Raw genomic sequence first — 18,987 nt, 5'->3', positions numbered from 1 at the left:
GGCTTAAAGAGCTGGGCATGTTTAGTCTGAAGAAGAGAAGGCTGAGAGGAGACATGATGAGAGCCATGTATAAATATGTGAGAAGAAGTCATAGGGAGGAGAGAGCAGATCAAGGGTCTGGAGGACAAGCCCTATGAGGAGCGGCTTAAAGAGCTGGGCATGTTTAGTCTGAAGAAGAGAAGGCTGAGAGGAGACATGATGAGAGCCATGTATAAATATGTGAGAGGAAGTCATAGGGAGGAGAGAGCAGATCAAGGGTCTGGAGGACAAGCCCTATGAGGAGCGGCTTAAAGAGCTGGGCATGTTTAGTCTGAAGAAGAGAAGGCTGAGAGGAGACATGATGAGAGCCATGTATAAATATGTGAGAGGAAGTCATAGGGAGGAGAGAGCAGATCAAGGGTCTGGAGGACAAGCCCTATGAGGAGCGGCTTAAAGAGCTGGGCATGTTTAGTCTGAAGAAGAGAAGGCTGAGAGGAGACATGATGAGAGCCATGTATAAATATGTGAGAGGAAGTCATAGGGAGGAGAGAGCAGATCAAGGGTCTGGAGGACAAGCCCTATGAGAAGTGGCTTAATGAGCTGGGCATGTTTAGTCTGAAGAAGAGAAGGCTGAGAGGAGACATGATGAGAGCCATGTATAAATATGTGAGAGGAAGTCATAGGGAGGAGAGAGCAGATCAAGGGTCTGGAGGACAAGCCCTATGAGGAGCGGCTTAAAGAGCTGGGCATGTTTAGTCTGAAGAAGAGAAGGCTGAGAGGAGACATGATGAGAGCCATGTATAAATATGTGAGAGGAAGTCATAGGGAGGAGAGAGCAGATCAAGGGTCTGGAGGACAAGCCCTATGAGGAGCGGCTTAATGAGCTGGGCATGTTTAGTCCGAAGAAGAGAAGGCTGAGAGGAGACATGATGAGAGCCATGTATAAATATGTGAGAGGAAGTCATAGGGAGGAGAGAGCAGATCAAGGGTCTGGAGAACAAGCCCTATGAGGAGTGGCTTAATGAGCTGGGCATGTTTAGTCCGAAGAAGAGAAGGCTGAGAGGAGACATGATGAGAGCCATGTATAAATATGTGAGAGGAAGTCATAGGGAGGAGAGAGCAGATCAAGGGTCTGGAGGACAAGCCCTATGAGGAGTGGCTTAATGAGCTGGGCATGTTTAGTCTGAAGAAGAGAAGGCTGAGAGGAGACATGATGAGAGCCATGTATAAATATGTGAGAGGAAGTCATAGGGAGGAGAGAGCAGATCAAGGGTCTGGAGAACAAGTCCTATGAGGGGTGGCTTAAAGAGCTGGGTATAAATATGTGAGAGGAAGTCATAGGGAGGGTGCAGGGAGGGAGGGGGCGAGGAGGAGGAGCGACAGCCTTTGCTACCAATCTGGCAGCATGGTAGCCTACTGGGCTGTCTTCACTGAGGGCCTTTCCACACAGCCCTATATCCCAGAATATCAAGGCAGAAAATCCCACCTTATCTGAATGTGGACTCAGATAACCCCGTTCAAAGCAGATATTGTGGGATTTTCTGCCTTGATATTCTGGGCTATAGGGCTGTGTGGAATGAGGATGCCTGCCACAGTTGTGGGCAAAACGTCAGGAGGAATACTTCTGAAACATGGCAATACAGCCCTGAAAACTCACAGCCACCTAGTTAAGAATGTGAAAGGGTCCTCCTCCCTACAATGCAAGTCCCAGGCTTCCAGGGGAGGCAGGCACAGCAGTTAAAGTGGAACAGCAGGGTGGCAGAGGGGTGTGTGACCTCGCCTTGGAAAGCACAACCACAAGGAAGGCCATACATATAATGCACTGGCCATAAGATGAAGTCCCAAAGTCGTGATATGGCAGTGTAGAGGGGGCCTAAATCCCAAGCGTACTGTACTTAGGCGAGTTGGGAGAAGCCCTGCTGCGAAGCTGAGAAGGAGAGTAAAGGAATCTCAGAGAAGTTCTTGAAGAGGAGGAGAAGTTGGAGGAAGAGAAGGAGGGGAAGGGAGGCTCCAGGGAAGGCCCTCCCCTCCTGAGCGTGGCGGGGGCCCCTAGGGGTCGCTGGCGGGGCAAGGCAAGGAAGGCAGATGCGGGGAGGAGGGCGGAGGAAGAGGAGGAAGAGGCGGCGGGGCGGAGAGACGCAAACAACTTTCTGCAGGCAGCGACCCGCCGCGCCGGAGCTGAAACCTGATCCGGGAGGAGCGCGGGGCAGGAGCCGGGAGGCAGGAGGCTCCAAGGAAGGAAGGAGGGAGGAAGGGAGAGGAGGAGGGAGAGGAGGAGAAAAGGAGGAGCCCGCCGCCGCCTCCTCCTCCTCCTCCTCCATCCTCTTCTTCGTCCTCCTGATGGGCATCGCGGAGCCGGCGGTGGGCACCGGCGCCTGAGCGGAGGCGAAGAAGTTTTCCCGCGGCTCCTCCTGGCCGGCCCTGGGAGCGGAGCAGGCGGATGGAGGATGCGCTCTCCCCGGCGGGCTGTCTGAGCAAGAGGCGGCGGCGGAGGAGAAGGCGGCGGAGGAGGAGGAAGCGGCGCGCCCCGCGGAGAGGAGGAGGATGAAGAAGAAGAAGCAGCAGCAGCAGGAGGAGGAGGAGAAGCCCCCCTTGCAGCTCCAACTGCCGCCCTTCGGCGCCCCCTCGGAGCCCCCCCGGGCCGCCCATGCCTCCTCGCCCTCTTCGTCTTGCTCCTCGGGCTGCCCCGGGCCGGGGGTGGGCTGTCGGCGGCGGCGCCCTCTCTCCCTGCCCCGGCTGCCCTTCCCGTCCCTCCGCGACTACGGCTTCTGCATGGCCGCCCTGCTGCTCTTCTGCCTGGGCTCGCTCTTCTACCAGCTCAACGGGGGCCCCCCTCACTTTCTCCTGGACTTGAGGCACTACCTGGGTAAGGAAGGAGCAGGCGGGGAGAGCCGGCAAAGGCTGCGCTTCAGGCACTACTTGGGTTTTTTTTTCTTTTGTCGTGTCAGGAGCGACTTGAGAAACTGCAAGTTGCTTCTGGTGTGAGAGAATTGGCCATCTGCAAGGACGTTGCCCAGGGGACACCCGGAGTAAGGAAGGAGGATGCGGGCAGAGCGGGCAGAGGCTGGGCTTGGGGCACTACTTGGGTAAGAAAAGAGAATGGGGGAGAGTGAGCAAAGGCTAGGCTTGAGGCACTACTTGGGTAAGGAAGGAAGATGGGGGAGGGGGGCAAAGGCTGGCCTTGGGGCAATACTTGGGTAAGGAAGGAGCATGCGGGAAGAGCGGGCAAAAGCTGGGCTTGGGGTACTACTTGAGTAAGGAAGGAGTATGCGAGGAGAGCGAGCAAAAGCTGGGCTTGGGGCACTACTTGGGTAAGGAAAGAGAATGGGGAGAGCAGGTAAAGGCTAGGCTTGAGGCACCACTTAGGTAAGGAAGGACCATGTGGGGAGAGCGGGCAAAGGCTGGGGGATGAGGGAGCAAAAGCTGGGCTTGCAGCAGTACTTGGGTAAGGAAAGAGGATGCAGGGAGAGCCGGCAAAGGCTAAGCTTAAGGCACCACTTGGGTAAGGAAGGAGGATGGGAGAGGGGGGCAAAGGCTGGGCTTGGGGCACTACTTGGGTAAGGAAGGAGCATGCGAGGAGAGCGGGCAAAGGCTAGGCTTGGGGCACTACTTGGGTAAGGAAAGCGAATGGGGAGAGCAGGCAAAGGCTGGGCTTGGGGCACTACTTGAGTAAGGAAGGAGCATGTGGGGAGAGCGGACAAAGGCTGAGCTTTAAGCACTACTTGATGTTTTATCAAAGGCTGGGCTTGAGGCATTACTTGGGTAAGGAAAGGGGATGGGGGAAAGGGGGCAAACACACACCAAAAGGGGGTTGCTTGACTTGGCACCGTCTGGGCTGGGAAAGAAAGCCTTCTCACCCTTGGGGAGCAGTTTTTCTCCTCCCTGAGCTGCCCACCCAAAGCCACAGGCTCTTCTTCTTTGGTGGGGAGCCATTGGGTTTTGGAGAGACACCCCTCAGACTCTTGACTGTCCTGATCACACACCAAGGGGCATCTTGTCACAGGCAGGAGCCTCTGCCCACCTGCTAAGCCAAAGCTGGAGGGAACTTTACCATCCCAAAAGTCGGAGGAAACTTAGCCATCACAAAGTAGTTGATGATGGCCAAGGAAAGAGGGTAGAACAGGCATGGGAGAACTTGGGCCCTCCAAGTGATTTGGACTTCAACTCCCACAATTTCTAATAACCTCAATCCCTTTCCTTTCCCCCCTCAGCCCAAGTTTGCCCATGCCTGAGGTAGAATGAGGAGCGGCTTAAAGAGCTGGGCATGTTTTGCCTGCAGAAGAGAAGGCAGAGAAGAGATATGATGGGCATGTATAAATATGTGAGGGGGAGTCATAGGGAGGAAGGAATAGTATTGTTTTCTGCTGCCCTGTAGACTAGGACATGGAACAATGGCTTCAAACTACAGGAAAGGAGAGTCCACCTGAACATTAGAAAGAACTTCCTAACTTGTGAGAGCTGTTCAGCGGTGGGACTCTTTGCTCTGGAGTGTGGCAGGGGCTTCTTCTTTGGAGGTTTTTAAACAGAAGCTGGATGGCCATATGTCGGGGGTGCTTTGAATGCAATTTTCCTGCTTTTTGGCAGGGGGTAGGGCTGGATGTGGCCCACGAGGTCTCTTCCAACTCAATGATTCCATGAATGATGTTTTCTCCCTGCTTCATGAGTGTTGTTCTCTGTGTGCCCACAGTGGCCAATCTGTATATGAATACATTTTGCCATTTCTGATGCTTAAAATTATAATACAATACAATTCCTCCCTTATCCACAGATATCGACAGTTTCACTTACCCACACTCCACAATGCCCCTCCTCCCATACCCGGGCCTCTCTAAGTCCACTCATGCACTGCTTCTTGAACTGTGGATCCCAGCTCCAAATGGGTGTTAGGGAAAACAACCCTAAAATATAGCAGAGCATCCAAAAATCAACACGATACAAAAGTTGAGCATCAACTCATTAGCAAGCAGAGCGTAAAGTGCCATGTGATGTGGATGTAAAGAATCCAGAGCTTAAGAGGCAAACATGCAGAGTCCAGTCTTTAAAATCACAAAGGGTTTATTTACAATAATAAGAAATAATTGCATTTCTTAATAATCAAGAGTTGAGTCTGAGCTACTCTTAACACCCATCTCTTCTAAAGTTTCAAGGAGAGGGGAAAACACCAATCACTGCATCTCTCGGACACACATGCAGAGAGAGAGAGAGAGATCTTAAAGCACTCCATTCTAAAGTTTAAGAAGACAAAAATCAGGTTCAGAAAGGCTTGCAATAGAAAATCTCCATTTTAAACTACCGATTGGAATGAGAGCAGAAACTGAGAAGAGAGAAGAAAAAGACATATTCCCAACAGTCAAACAGGAGACATGGGGGAAGGAAAACCCTTAGTCTATTCTAAAGCTAATTTCTCCTCATTGAGGACTACAGACTTGAGCAGTGTGGGGTTGAAGTCTAACAATGGAGTTCTCCTAGTTCAATGTTGGGGTCTCAAAACAGGAAAAGGTTTCTTACCCTCAATCCCCTTGTGGCATTGTGTTGGGTAGTGTTTCTAGTGGCCTCTGCTTCATGAAAAGAATGAGCAAGTCTTGGGAATGCTGATTTGTTATTAGCAAATGTTTGGGTTTTTACATCTATTTTATATACCTGGGATCACATTAAAAATTTCTCAGGCAGAAAAGGGTTTGCAAGTGAAAAGTTTAACAAGCCTTCCTCTAACGCATGTCTGTGTTATGCTTCTGCCCCAGGAATAGTCAAAATGTGCACTGTTCCAGATCTCCCATCTTGGAGTATGTGCCCCACAGACATGGGCACATTTTGTTCTAAGAATAGAGCACCATCTCCTTTTTACTACACAATCACTATAATTTTCTTACATATGGCTTTTTAAAATATAATGTTTCTTAAGTTTTTAAGTGTCCATGAATAATAAAGAAAAAAACCCAAAAAATAACAAATAAAAAAGATAATGAAAAAACTTGACTGAGCCACATCATATTTACACATGTGCTACCCCAAGAATCTTGCCCCCCTGTACCCCCCCTATTTTGTGCCACCCGAAAAAAAAGGAAATAAATAAAAATATAAATAAAATCAGATTAAAAACTATGGCCTACTGGGGTTGGGTGGGAAAAACAGTGAGGGTAGGGATATACAGAGGTTAAAATAAGGAAAAGATAGGGAAGGATACTATACTTGGGGTATAATTGAACTTCCGATCTTCCTTATCATGAATACTGTCTCTTACATGTGCCTTTACTACGAAATATGTGCTACCTTCTTCTTGTTGGGATCACAATCCACAGAGGTGGGGAGCCCACTCATAACAACTGTTGCTGCCAGTAAAGAAGTGTTTTCAAAACTAATTTCCTGTGTATTAAGCATCATTGTACGCATGGCATCTGTTCCCTTGTAGTATCCTGGAACAGAAATAACATGAGCCTAAAGCATTCTCAGCCATTGCTTGCCCACTTTGTAAGAGTCCACGAGGGCTGTGTAGCTGATGTGTAACATTTTTTTCTGGTTAGTTGCTATTAGTTAGGACTCAAGATGACAACCCTATGAGTAAGAGGCCTCTAAGAACCTTGGTTATTAAGAGTTCAGATCCTTCCTGTGTATTAAGGCTATCATTCTTATGATTTGTCTTCAGTGGACATAGAATCATAGAGTTGGAAGAGACCTTGTGGGCCATCCAGTCCAACCCCCTGCACAGAAGCAGGAAAATCGCATTCAAAGCACCCTCGACAGATGGCCATCCAGCCTCTGCTTAAAAGCCTCCAAAGAGAGTTACACTGCTGAACAGCTCTCACAGTTACGAAGTTCTTCCTAATATTCATGTGGAATCTCAAACAACCTTGCTCTGTCCTCCCTATTTATGGCCATATTTATATATGGCCATCATGTCTCCTCTCAGCCTTCTCTTCTGCAGGCTAAACATGCCCAGCACTTTAAGCCGCTCCTCATAGGGCTGGTTCTGCAAAACCCTTATCATTTTAGTCACCCTCCTCTTTGGCACATTCCAGCTTGTCAACATCTGCTTTAAATTGTGGTGCCCAGAATTGGACATAGTTAATCAAGGCATCTCTTTTAGATATGGAATGACCAGTCGTCCCCCCCCCCCCCCCCCACACCCAGTGGTTTTATTTAATTTAATTTATTTATTTTGGTATCACCACTATACCAATTTGTATACCAAGAACAGATGGTATGCTTATTCAATTGTATTCAGGTTAGTTTCCATGTGTTTCTTCTGTCATAGAGTTGGGAGTAGGGAAGAGTGTCCTTTCAGTCACCCTTGGCCTGACTGCAAAATAAATCATTGTGATTCACGATTAGTCCCAGTGGTAAAATAAAGATGAGCAATAGATTACCAGTTGGAATTCAGAGCCTGCAAGAAATCCAAATGACAGTAACTCTGGATAAATGGACTATAATGAACCATACAAATAGAAATGATGCAAGAACACATTGGAAAGGAGGAGGTGGTGCTATAGTAGACTTACATTCTAGTACAGTTGGAACAGGACAGGAGCAATTTTGCATGGTCTGCAATATAATTGCTTTTATTCAACAGGAGGTCAGCCGTGCGTCCTCAAGGATAGCACGTGCAGAGCAGCGCCTGTGGCGTAAACAAGGTTTTTGTATTCCCAGATTCTGTGTGGCTTTTTACTCTTTTGCGACTGTATGTATGTGTTGAAATGCTGTTCAACAAGCATGTTTTCTCATTTCACGAGACAATTTATGTGCATTTTTTCCTACCTGAAGTGATCTTTTTGAAAGCGGTTGCAGATGAAATGATCCTTAAAGATATAAGCAGCCAAGTACTTCAATTTCAACACTTCACTTCTTTCCTTACACTATTTAGTCTCCTGCTGTTTGTTTGGGCTTAGTTGTTAACCTTGTTTCTTTCCTCCAGTCTCGTAATTGATTTGGTATAGAATCAAGTGTGTCTTTATAAATAAAGCATCTCTTTTCATCTTCAGCATGTTGTGCTGGGTTGACAGTAACATCTTTGCCTGTTTGTCATAAGGTAGAGGCAAAGGTTTCCCCTCGACATTAAGTCTAGTTGTGTCCGACTCTGGGGGGTGGTGCTCATCTCAGTTTCTAAACTGAAGAGCCGGCTTCCCACAGAAGCACTACCTATTGATCTACTCACATTTGTATGTTTTCGAATTGCTAGGTTGGCAGAAGCTGGGGCTAACAGCAAGATCTCACCCTGCTTTCTGGATTTGAACTGCCAACCTTTTGGTCAGCAAGTTCAGTAGCTCAGTGGTTTGACCCACCACACTACCAGGGGGCCCTCTGCATGTCATAGCTGAAAAAAACTTTTTATTACTAGCCGTCCCCTGCCATGTGTTGTTGTGGCTCAGTCTGTGTATATGTTTTGTGTATATGCATGTGTATATGTGTGGTTTTGCGCATGCATTGTAATGTAGTTATTTTTCTTTTGGCTTCTAAAGTCTCTTCTGCTGTGTTTTTCAATGTTTTTATGAGTGATAGTCACTCGTTGGCCTGATACATGTATTGTGTCCAAATATGGTGTCAATTCACCTAGTGGTTTTGAGTTAATGTTAATCCCACAAACAAACATTACATTTTTATTTATATAGATTTATTATTTAAAACATTTATATTCCACCCTTCTCACCCCTCAGAGGACTCAGGGTGGAGCACAGCATATATATGGCAAACATTCAATGCCGGGATATAAAACCATAAATATATACAAACATTACAATCACTTATATCCACTTCAGTTACTTAAAAACCATCTCAGGGCACCATTCTATTATTGCCTCATTGCACTGCCCCAAAGGTTTGGACCCACAGCCTGGTCTTCATCATCCTTCTGAAGGACAGGAGGGAGGGGGCTGATCTAATATTGCCAGGAAGGGAGTTCCATAACCGGGGGAGGAGGATCACTGAGAAGGCCCTCTCTCTCGTCCCCGCCAAATGTGCCTGTGACGGTGGCGGGACCGAGAGCAGGGCCTCTCCAGCAGATCTGTTGTTCGGTACATGCAGTTGTGCATTTGTGTGGCTTAACTGGAAAGCCAGAGGTTAAGCTGACATCTTGGTGAGCACATCCTCTTTCAAATCTGTTTTATCTCAATAGTAACAATAACAATACATTAGGTAATACTAAATTTAAAATACTTGCTATAGAACTTATTCCCGATCACTGTTATGAATGCATTGTCAGAACAAGTTCTCACAATTTGAAGTTCTCTATTTGCATGTGTATTTTGATTTACTTGCTCTGCTGTTGCAAAGAGTTTATCTGTTTTTATACTGAAGCATCATAAAATTGATATTTTTCAAGAAAAGGTGTTTGCTTGTCTCATGTCTCCTCAAGACATTGAAAGGAAAGCTTTTTTTGAAAGCTACTTTCCCTTTCCCTTTCCCCTCCCTCCCTCTTAACTGTGTTGTAAGTTTTGGTACTTCTCAGTCCCCATAACCACTAAATTCATTTGACACCGAAAACTTCCTTGAAGGAATGTGAATCTCTCTAAAGTATGTAGCTGGGAAAACTGTAAGGGGTTGCAGAGGTTGTGCTTGTAGTTTCCTGAAGTAGAAATAAGTGATACCTTAGTAAAACAGTGTAATATGATTTGAAACAAAGGCAGCTGGAAAGGGAGATTATGAAATACTTAGAAATAAAATATGCTGTGGATTATCTTTTGTGTTGTGCAATGAAAAGGCAATCATACAGTGCTAATTGGTAAGAAGTGGGGAGAAAGAAAAACAATGATCAGGAAATGAGAACTGACACATGAAGGAATGTCTTGCAATCTAGAATATAATGTTGCTGTTCTAGACATTTATTTATAAAAGAAATAGAGATCTATAGCAATTAGGTGGAACAGAAGAAACCTGTGTTTCTATCCTTTAAGAACAAAAAAACTGGAAAAAAGAATTATTGTATCTATGAATTTGCTAGTATGAAATCTAACATGTTTTTGCTATTGAAATAATATTTTATATATTTGAGGAGCAAATGAGTAGATGGAGGATGTAGGTAAGGAGTACGTTTGACTTTTCCCATCTTTTTTAGAAGTTAATAACATTATGAAGACCGTGAGATTCTTTCATGGTGATTTTACAGAAAAAGAGTTCAGTGATGGAAACAAAATCAAGTAAATTAGAACATTTCAAAGAAAAAGGAGAAAATAAACTCAATTAAAATTTAGTTTTTCAATTTAAATTGGAATATCAACAACTTCTTCTATTAATTAAATTGTTAATTAAATTGAAGTACAACTGTGTATCTGTGATGGATACATTCCTGGAATTTGCGTGGATATACAAAACTACAAGATAATAGCAAATTCTCTTAAAATGAAGGACTTCTAACCCGTTGTTGTTGTTGTTGTTGTTATGTTTTTCTTTTTCTCTCTACAAAGAAAACTCAAATACCATAGAGATGCTAGAGATTTTAAAAAATGCATTGTAGTTGCATATTTTGTCAGGTATCTGAGATACACTGTACTAATTTATTGATAGATTGTCCTAAAGAGCCAATACATTTCACATTTCCCAACTAATTCTCTTCCTGAAATATAGTTCCCTTAGATTTTTTTTTTTTAAAAAAACTGTTTCTCAGGCCCAATGTACACTGACCCCACAGTGATCATTTAGGTCAATCTGAGGTCATATCAGCCCGTGGGAAGGCACAAAATCAATGTAAACTGATATGGTTCATCTTGGGGAAAGCTGCTTCATCCCAGGTTCAAATGACTCAGGCGAAAGCCCAGATTGTGGCAGTGCAGACACCCACAGCCAGCTACTATGTTGAACCAGCTGCAAGTGTCCCAACAATCATCCCATGGTCCCCATGCTCAAATGGACTAGAGTAGTAGGATTATTGTTCTCCTCCAGCTCTTCCTCCCTGCTGCTGCCAGCTATAGGGCGACAGGGCCTCCTCTCCTCAATCTGTCATATGGTACAGAAGTAGGAAGAGGGATTGCTAGGCAGGAGGAGGAATCTCCATTGCCACTGTAGCTGGCAGTGACAGGGAGAGAGAGGGTGGCATTTGAACCCCTGCCCAGAGGTACCAAATTCACATGACTGGGCAAAACGGACATCCTTCCGCTGCCAAGGTGACTCAGGATGGCCCTGTTTGGCTTCAGTGCAGACTGTAGCCGGTGTTTTGGACACCAGTTCTGGCCTTCAAGGAGATTGCCCTTGAATTTAGTCCCTTGAACATTAGGATGAAATTTCTGACGGCAAGAGTTAATAAACAGTGGAGCACACTGCTTCAGAGAGTGTGGTGGAAGGTCCTTCTTTGGAGGCTTTGAAACAGAGGCTGAATGGCCATCTGTCAGGGGTACTTTGATTGTGCTTTTCCTGCATGGCAGGGGTTTGGACTAAATGGTCCATACGATCTCTTCCAACTCTATGATTCTGTGCATTATGTAGCTGTGTAGAACTCTGAACTAGAGAATTACACTATTTAGGTGATTGATTCAAAACACTCGCACCTAGTTCCAGGGAAATGAATTCTATCTGACTATAGGAGTCTCCACTGATTCTCCCTCACCCTATCTCTAAACATAATCCTGGAGCCATATTACTGAACGGAAATGTTTTTGTATACCTATAAATTCTGGACAAATTCAGAAGATTGTAGAAACATTTGAAATCCTTATAGATGAAAAAACTGACAAAATTTGAGATGACCTTTTTTTTCTGGCTTTCAGAGAAAATTAAGACACAAATGTAATACTTTGCAGTCTTATGTAAATCTAACTGAATTAGAAACTTTTGGCTCAATAGAATTAACATGTTGCCACATTTCCTTACTGTGGAATCATCTGTGATTCAGTATTTCCAGAAGTAGCATATTTTAAGATGATGTAAAAACTAGGAACTGTTGACTTGGAAAAATGTTTAAAAATTATGGGATTTGAATTCTGCAACTATTGTAGTTTGTCATAAGGATTAGGTAACACATAAAAGTTCTAGAGAAAATGATCTAAAATTTCATGTCTCACCTCATTCTTGTTCTTGTGAATATGCGGTAACCTACTATATATATGTGTGACTTATTGGGTAAGGTTGAATTGGCAATCAGAAGTGCTTAAATGTTCAGAGTGTGGTGGAAGCGCCTTCTTTGGAGGCTTTTAAACATTTATTGCCATGTTACTTTAGGGAGATATTTACTCAATTATCAACTGACACTTCTGTAATGGTCCAAGGGCCAGGCTTCAACATTGAATGACAAACCCTTGACCCTCCAGATGTTTTAAATTTTGGCTCCATGAAGTTCCAGATACTGTCCAATAGTAGGGAATTGAGAAAGTCAAAACTACAAATATCTGGGCAGCCAATGGCTTTCTCATCTTGTTTTAGCATATGGGTACTCTAAAAATTGAGGTAACTACTATGTTTGACACACATCCTATAAAATAAAATCTGTGTTTAAGTAACTTTCCTTCTTTCGAGCCTCGAGGATTTTTTTCCTTCCAGAAATTGTCTGTGTAAATTGATGATGGATTTATTCCACCACGAGAGAAAGCTCTTCCTTTTGATGCCATTTAAGTGAATGCATATTATAGATACTTTTTTATAGTGTGCTGTCTGTTTCAAATTTGTTGTGTTATTTTCAGATAGGCAAGAAAATACCTCCTTGGAAATGAAGCCTTGAAAATCCCAGGCTTACTAGAGTCATACTGCAAGCAGTTGTTCTAAAGAGAGTCATTGAAAAACAAATGACATGTTGGTGGACGCTGTGCCCTTTTTATAACTGTGTCCGGAAGGCCGAGGGGAACAATCTTTTCTAGGCAGAAAATGATTATGTATGGATTTGTCAAGAAAAAGCAGAAATAGACTTCTTTAGCAGTGCCTTCCCACTTCCTTGTTGCTTTTACTTTCATGCTAACATCTGCTGAAAAAACCCCACAGTTTGAAAGGAAGCTGTTACGATGATTATGTAGCAAAAGTCAGAATGGCTCCAAAGAACTTAGAGACTGGAGTAACAGCATGGTCTTGTGTTAGAAAGCCACAATGTGGAAAAAAATAAATGTGGTTGAAACACCAGGGTTGTGCATTCTTGCTGTAGACCAAATTAGATGTGAAACTCCTATATAAACCAGTATGCACATACCTGTATTGTATACATTTCTAGCATTGTCCAAGATATCCAGGGTATAATTTCAACACCAATTCTTATGGACTTATTAAAAAGGTTTTAATGGACCACTTCTGGAGTTACTTGTTGACTGATAAATTTTCCTGTGTCTGTGGTAACTTTGAGGTTGCTTTTCAAAGCATGGTTTATTATTTTTGGTCAATTTAAGTGCCTGGAAGCACTAGGGGTGTCGAAAATATATCGAAATAAAGGCTGCTGTCAAGCTTATATCTTTATTGCCACACTTCTAAAGCCCATATCTCTGCCTACACAGTCAACAGATATTTTCATGTCAAATGATACTCTGAGTGTATGTACCTGAATTATCTTCAGTAGACAATATGTTGAAGGCAGATAAACATTTAAATCTATGTTTAGAAGTAGATACTTGTTGGGTGCAGAAGGTTTTACATCAGAAAAGGTATGAGGACAACTCGACTGAATGAATTGTGTCTGCATACACAAGAAGTTTAGCAAATAGAACAGTGTTGATGTTTTTAAAGTGTTTTTCTGCAGTCCTATATATACTATCAAAATCCTTTTGGTATCAGAAAATCCTAGCAAGGTTTAGGGAGATTCATGTGAAAGGAGGGTTTGTTGTTATTGTGTGTCTTCCAGTTGTTACTGACTAAAGGTAACCCAAAGTTGGAACTATAATGGCAGTTTTCTTGGCAAAATTGGTTCAAAGGGGATTGGGGGGACCTTCTTGTAAGGATAAGAGAATTAGACTTGCCTGAGGTCACGAAGTAGATTTCCATGATTTAAACCACTATCATTCAGTGTCCTAATCCAACACTCGAGCCCCTTTATCAAACACTGGAATGCTAATTACAAATCATTATGTACAGAGCTGCTTCAGAAGGGGTGGAGAGTTGAATGCAAAAGAGCTGGTTAAGGAAGGGAACTTTCTTCATTGAAAACATCTCAGGAAATAAAAGATACTAAAATGGTTGACCTGAAGTAGCCAAACACTGGGTGGGTAAGTACCTCCCTCCATTTCTTCCACAATCTGAATTCTTTCTTTGTGAATAGCTTAGCATTGCAATTAGCATTAAAGAAATACATTTCATGTAAGAAAATTAAATGTGATCTGTCTCAGTTGAATATTTGCATTCAGCCTGTGTGATGTGTGAACAAAAACTGCTCACATTGCTGGATGTTCTGTTCTTGCCTGCCACTCACTTTCCCAAGTGGTTGCCATGCAGGAATTTTGAAATTTGAAATATTTCTGACCATCGAACTTACTGGCTAGGACTACCTGGTTACTTACTTAGGTGATCCCTCGTTGGACAAGTAAGATGGTCTTCCATCATGGGTTTCCCTGTGGGTCCGTATGTCGCTGTGGAGCCCTATTCTTGCTCTGCATCTTCTTCCGCAGTGAGGGCATTGGTTTCCAGGTGGAAGGCGGTCCCGGTTGGGGTTGGCTTGACGCGCCTTCCTCCTGGCACGTTTCTCTCTTTCACCCTCCACTTGTGCCTCCTCGAATTCTGCAGCACTGCTGGTCACAGCTGACCTCCAGCTGGAGCGCTCAAGGGCCAGGGCTTCCCAGTTCTCAGTGTCTATGCCAGAGTTTTTAAGGTTGGCTTTGAGCCCATCTTTAAATCTCTTTTCCTGTCCACCAACGTTCCGTTTTCCGTTCTTAAGTTCAGAGTAGAGCAACTGCTTTGGGAGACGGTGGTCGGGCATCCGGACAACGTGGCTGGCCCAGCGGAGTTGATGTTGGAGGACCATCGCTTCAATGCTGGTGGTCTTTGCTTCTTCCAGCACACGGACGTTTGTCCGCTTGTCTTCCCAGGAGATTTGCAGGAGAAAAAAAAAAGGACTACCTGGAAGTGTTATTGACACCATCTGGAAAGTACTACGCTATAGATGACTGAATCCTATTGCTGCTGGTCTACTGTACCTGTGTAGATCTAATGATTTACAACCCAAAGACCATTCCAAAGTTTTTTATACTTACATGGGTTGATTTTATCAGCCATAATTAGCAGCCATACTCTGAACTTAAGCTTCTGTACTGACTATTGAATGCAATTCAAAGCTAACTTCAAAATCTGTGGTCAGGCAATAAACTTCCTCAAAAGATCATGAAAGAAAGCCCTTAATCTGTATCAATGCTCTGTGGTTTGTGTAATCACCATCCAAGCCTCAAACTGATTTCAAGATTTGCTCTGTAATCATGTGCACAGTGAAATAACTTTCTTCAATACCAGCTTGAATCTACATTAATTTCTCAGTGGAGACTGGGCTTGTATCTCTTGTATGTCAGATTTTCCCTCTTGGAAGCACAGTTTTTCTTCTCTAGTTAGTTGCTTTTCCTTTGGGAGCCCTCCCGCCTCCTCCCTTCCCTGCATTACTCAAGTACAGAAGAGAAGTTTGTGTGGGTTTTTTTAGTTATGATTTTGTATTGCAAAATGTGAGAAACAGACAAATGAAAAAAAAACATGAATTAAACTGTACCAAGGAAAAATTGCCAAATGTTACTAGGCAACATTAAAAATAATCACCTTGGCCTTTGGATAATGCTTTTGTGCCAGTTCAGACATAATTGGAAACTCTGGCTTCTCACTGTGAGAATGAACTTGTAGAACTCTTAGAATCCAATTTTCTCCTCCTTCCTTTTCTCTGCAAAGTGTGAGAAAAAAATTGTTAATCTTTGCTTAGTAGTTTCTTTGTTTTCATGTCACATAGGATTTTTGATTCAAAAATAGAAATGAAAATTATAACTAACATTACTTATATCCTGCTTTTTTCCTAAGATCAGCACCATTTCTACATTTACACAGATAAGAGAAACCTGCTTTGGAGCTGCTCTGATGCAGCCTGGGAGTATTCGCTGAGCCTTTTAGGGCCCTGATGGCTGGTTATGCAGAGTGTGCATTGGGACTGCCACTGGTGCTGTGGTGCTGGCCATCACTGAAGCTTACAGGCAAAATAACTTTTCCTGGTCACATGTCTGGGTGCTTGACTTCACCAGAAGTACCATTGCCAGGAAGCCTCTATGAGAGAGCTGCTTGTGGCTGAAGACAAAGTTTTCTGGATGTGTAAACAATGAATTGGGTCAAGCCCTGCCCAGTTCAGTTGCCCAAAGCACCAAAATCATTCTGGAGTTTTCTGGAAGCCCCAGAATAAATCCTGTTTTGCCTTGCTGTGGATTAATAGCTGGCAGCGGTGCTTCTGTGTCAGGACACATAGAATCATAGAGTTGGAAGAGACCTCATGGGCCATCCAGTCCAATCCCCTGCCAAGAAGCAGGAATATTGCATTCAAAGCACCCCTGACAGATGGCCATCCAGCCTCTGTTTAAAAGCCTCCAAAGAAGGAGCCTCCACCACACTCCGGGGCAGAGAGTTCCACTGCTGAATGCCTCTCATAGTCAGGAAGTTCTTCCTAATGTTCAGATGGAATCTCCTCTCTTGTAGTTTGAAGCCATTGTTCCGTGTCCTAGTCTCCAGGGAAGCAGAAAACAAGCTTGCTCCCTCCTCCCTGTGACTTCCTCTCACATATTTATACATACCTTTCTCCCTTTGCAATAACACTACCTGGCCCACTTAACACAGAAAAACAAAGGACCTATGCATGCACATTGTTCATTCCACTACCATGATGATGTTATGGGCACATGATGAATCAGGAACGAGTGGGTGAGCATATAACCAAGTAATGTTGGCTGTGTTACACAAAATGAAGTAAAATATGGACTGAAAATCTCATGAAGATAATGTGTTCCACAAATGTATATTTTCCATTCTGTTTAGATGATTCATAGGCTGTAAGAGTCATACATGGAAATTAGATCTGTCAGTTTGACTGGGGCATGGCTTGGGATAGTGACATTTTAATAGGTGCCCTTTTAGTTATGTGTTTTTCAATAGAGGGCAATACCCAATTTGTTACTATTGGAACTGCATCTTCCAGCAGTACTATTAAAAATAGCTTATGTACCCTCAAAATACGGTTCGAAGGCATGGGAAATGCAAGGTACACAGTCCTACAAGAAAAATAAAAAGACAGAGCCATGAGCTGAATAGTTAAGTGTGGTTGTGGCATTTTAAACTCCAGAAATTTAGAGAGTTAAGCAAAAAAACCAAACAAACCAGAATTTGGGCACAATTAGTCAAAGACCAGCAGGTACTGCATCTTCCTGCAGCCACGAGAGCAACCTAAAATCAGGCTCAGTTCCCCAGTTCTCTGGAGCAAGTTTGAAGGATACACATCTAGCTAAAAGAAATGGGAGTGGTTTCTTTCAAATTGTTTCTGACGTATGGTGTAGCATATGGTTTTGGCAAGATTTCTTAAGAAATATTTGCCATTGCCACCTAAGTTCAGGAAGTATGATTTGTTGAAAGGCACCCTGTGGTTTTCCATGACTAAGTGCATCCTTGAATCCTGGTTCTTCAAAGTCCCAATCCAGTGCTTAAACCATCACACTATGTTGACGCTGTACAGGAGTCAACATAGTGTCCTGATTCATCTGGATTCTGCTGATCAATGACCCTACCCAAATTACAACACATTTTTAATTTTTCTACTTTCAAGTGGAATATTAAGGATTCATAATAATGGTTCTTGCTGTCCTATAGTTTCAATATAGATCTTGGTGTTTGCCTTTGTGCAGATGTACTTGTAATTTGATTCAAATATTTCAACTGTCTTAAAATTATGAATACATTGAAGACTTTTGGAATTGTTTGTTTGTTTTTGTGTAGCTGGCTTCCAAAAAGCAGCATGTCTAGGTAAGTTATGTGTTTATAGCCTGCCAGACCTCAAGTTGGCAGAAGATGTGCCATGGAATGCTAAGCATGCAGTATTAATGTTAAGTTGAATTTACTTTATAGTGGGACAGCATACCATGCCAAATGTATGGGTGGATTTCCTTGTGTCATTCCTGGCTGTTTGATCAGAATGATTGGTTACTTTGGAATAGATTTTTCTACTTCTGTGGATTGTTTTTTTAACCAGGTCTGGTACTGCATATGAAATTGAAACTGAAAGGTGCAGTCTCATACATAACATAAATCTTTGTACTTTATCATGTTAAAAAAGTTAATAAATTTTGCTGTACTTTTTAAAAGTTATCACTAGGATTTGCACTATTTTCCACTCTTTTGTTAAACTTTCCTGTTCAATATGCTAGTTTGTACCTACAAATTTAGAAGCCCACAAACTAAGGCATTGTTTATGCTGAATTCAAGCTACCACAATATTCATGAAAACTATATTCATCATGCCAGATGTTTCTATCAGTTGAAACTGTCTTGTCCTTTGTATCACTTGGAAGATCTTTTGATTGAAGTGTTGATTTAATTTAAATTGGATATATTTATGTGTGTTCTTGGCAAGATGATTTGTGGGCCGCTCCGAGTCCCCTCGGGGATATGGGGTAGATTACAAATAACGTTGTTTTTTTAAAATTATTATTATCATCACCATCATCATCATCATTATTATTTTCCCCAGTAATTTTGTGCATATATAGTTCGGGTATGAGATTTGTCAAATGTTTACATAAAAACCTTCTTGCTGGTGGAAAGTTTAGCATGTTGTAGGCAAGTATTCTGAAGCACTTGTCATTATAAGATAGCTTTGTACACAAATACACCTTTGGTTATGGGGAAAAATGAAAACAAAAAGTATCTTCACTATAAATAGAAATGTTAGTATTCTAGAAGAACTGCAGCTTATGCTTTTCTGAATATTTAAATTGGATTGAAGACCTTTGATAGTGGAAATTGACAGCTAGGAGTATTGGTGGTCTATCTTATCTGTGCTTGTTGCTAAAAGTGCCAATTTAATAGGTTTGGCATTTGGTGAAATAAGTGGTTCATTTTCATTACGTTTGTATAATTAACAGAGTGCGAACCCTAACTCAGGCATAATTTTTGTAA

General features: G+C 43.0%; 1 protein-coding gene across 1 annotated transcript in view; it reads left to right on the top strand.

The window, feature by feature from the left end:
* Positions 1 to 2,070: 2,070 nt before the first annotated feature.
* Positions 2,071 to 18,987, top strand: part of UST (uronyl 2-sulfotransferase) — a 166,355-nt gene continuing 149,438 nt past the window's right edge. Inside the window, exon 1 of the mRNA XM_060753532.2 lies at positions 2,071 to 2,845. Within this exon, the coding sequence (XP_060609515.2) occupies positions 2,524 to 2,845 (322 nt within the window). The 5' untranslated portion in view covers positions 2,071 to 2,523. The remainder of the gene's footprint in view (positions 2,846 to 18,987) is intronic.

The sequence above is a fragment of the Anolis sagrei genome, chromosome 1, assembly GCF_037176765.1.
Source record: "Anolis sagrei isolate rAnoSag1 chromosome 1, rAnoSag1.mat, whole genome shotgun sequence".
Lineage (NCBI taxonomy): Eukaryota > Metazoa > Chordata > Lepidosauria > Squamata > Dactyloidae > Anolis > Anolis sagrei.
The sequence above is the reverse complement of the archived record's forward strand: the minus strand, read 5'-3'. Positions and strand labels throughout refer to the sequence as shown.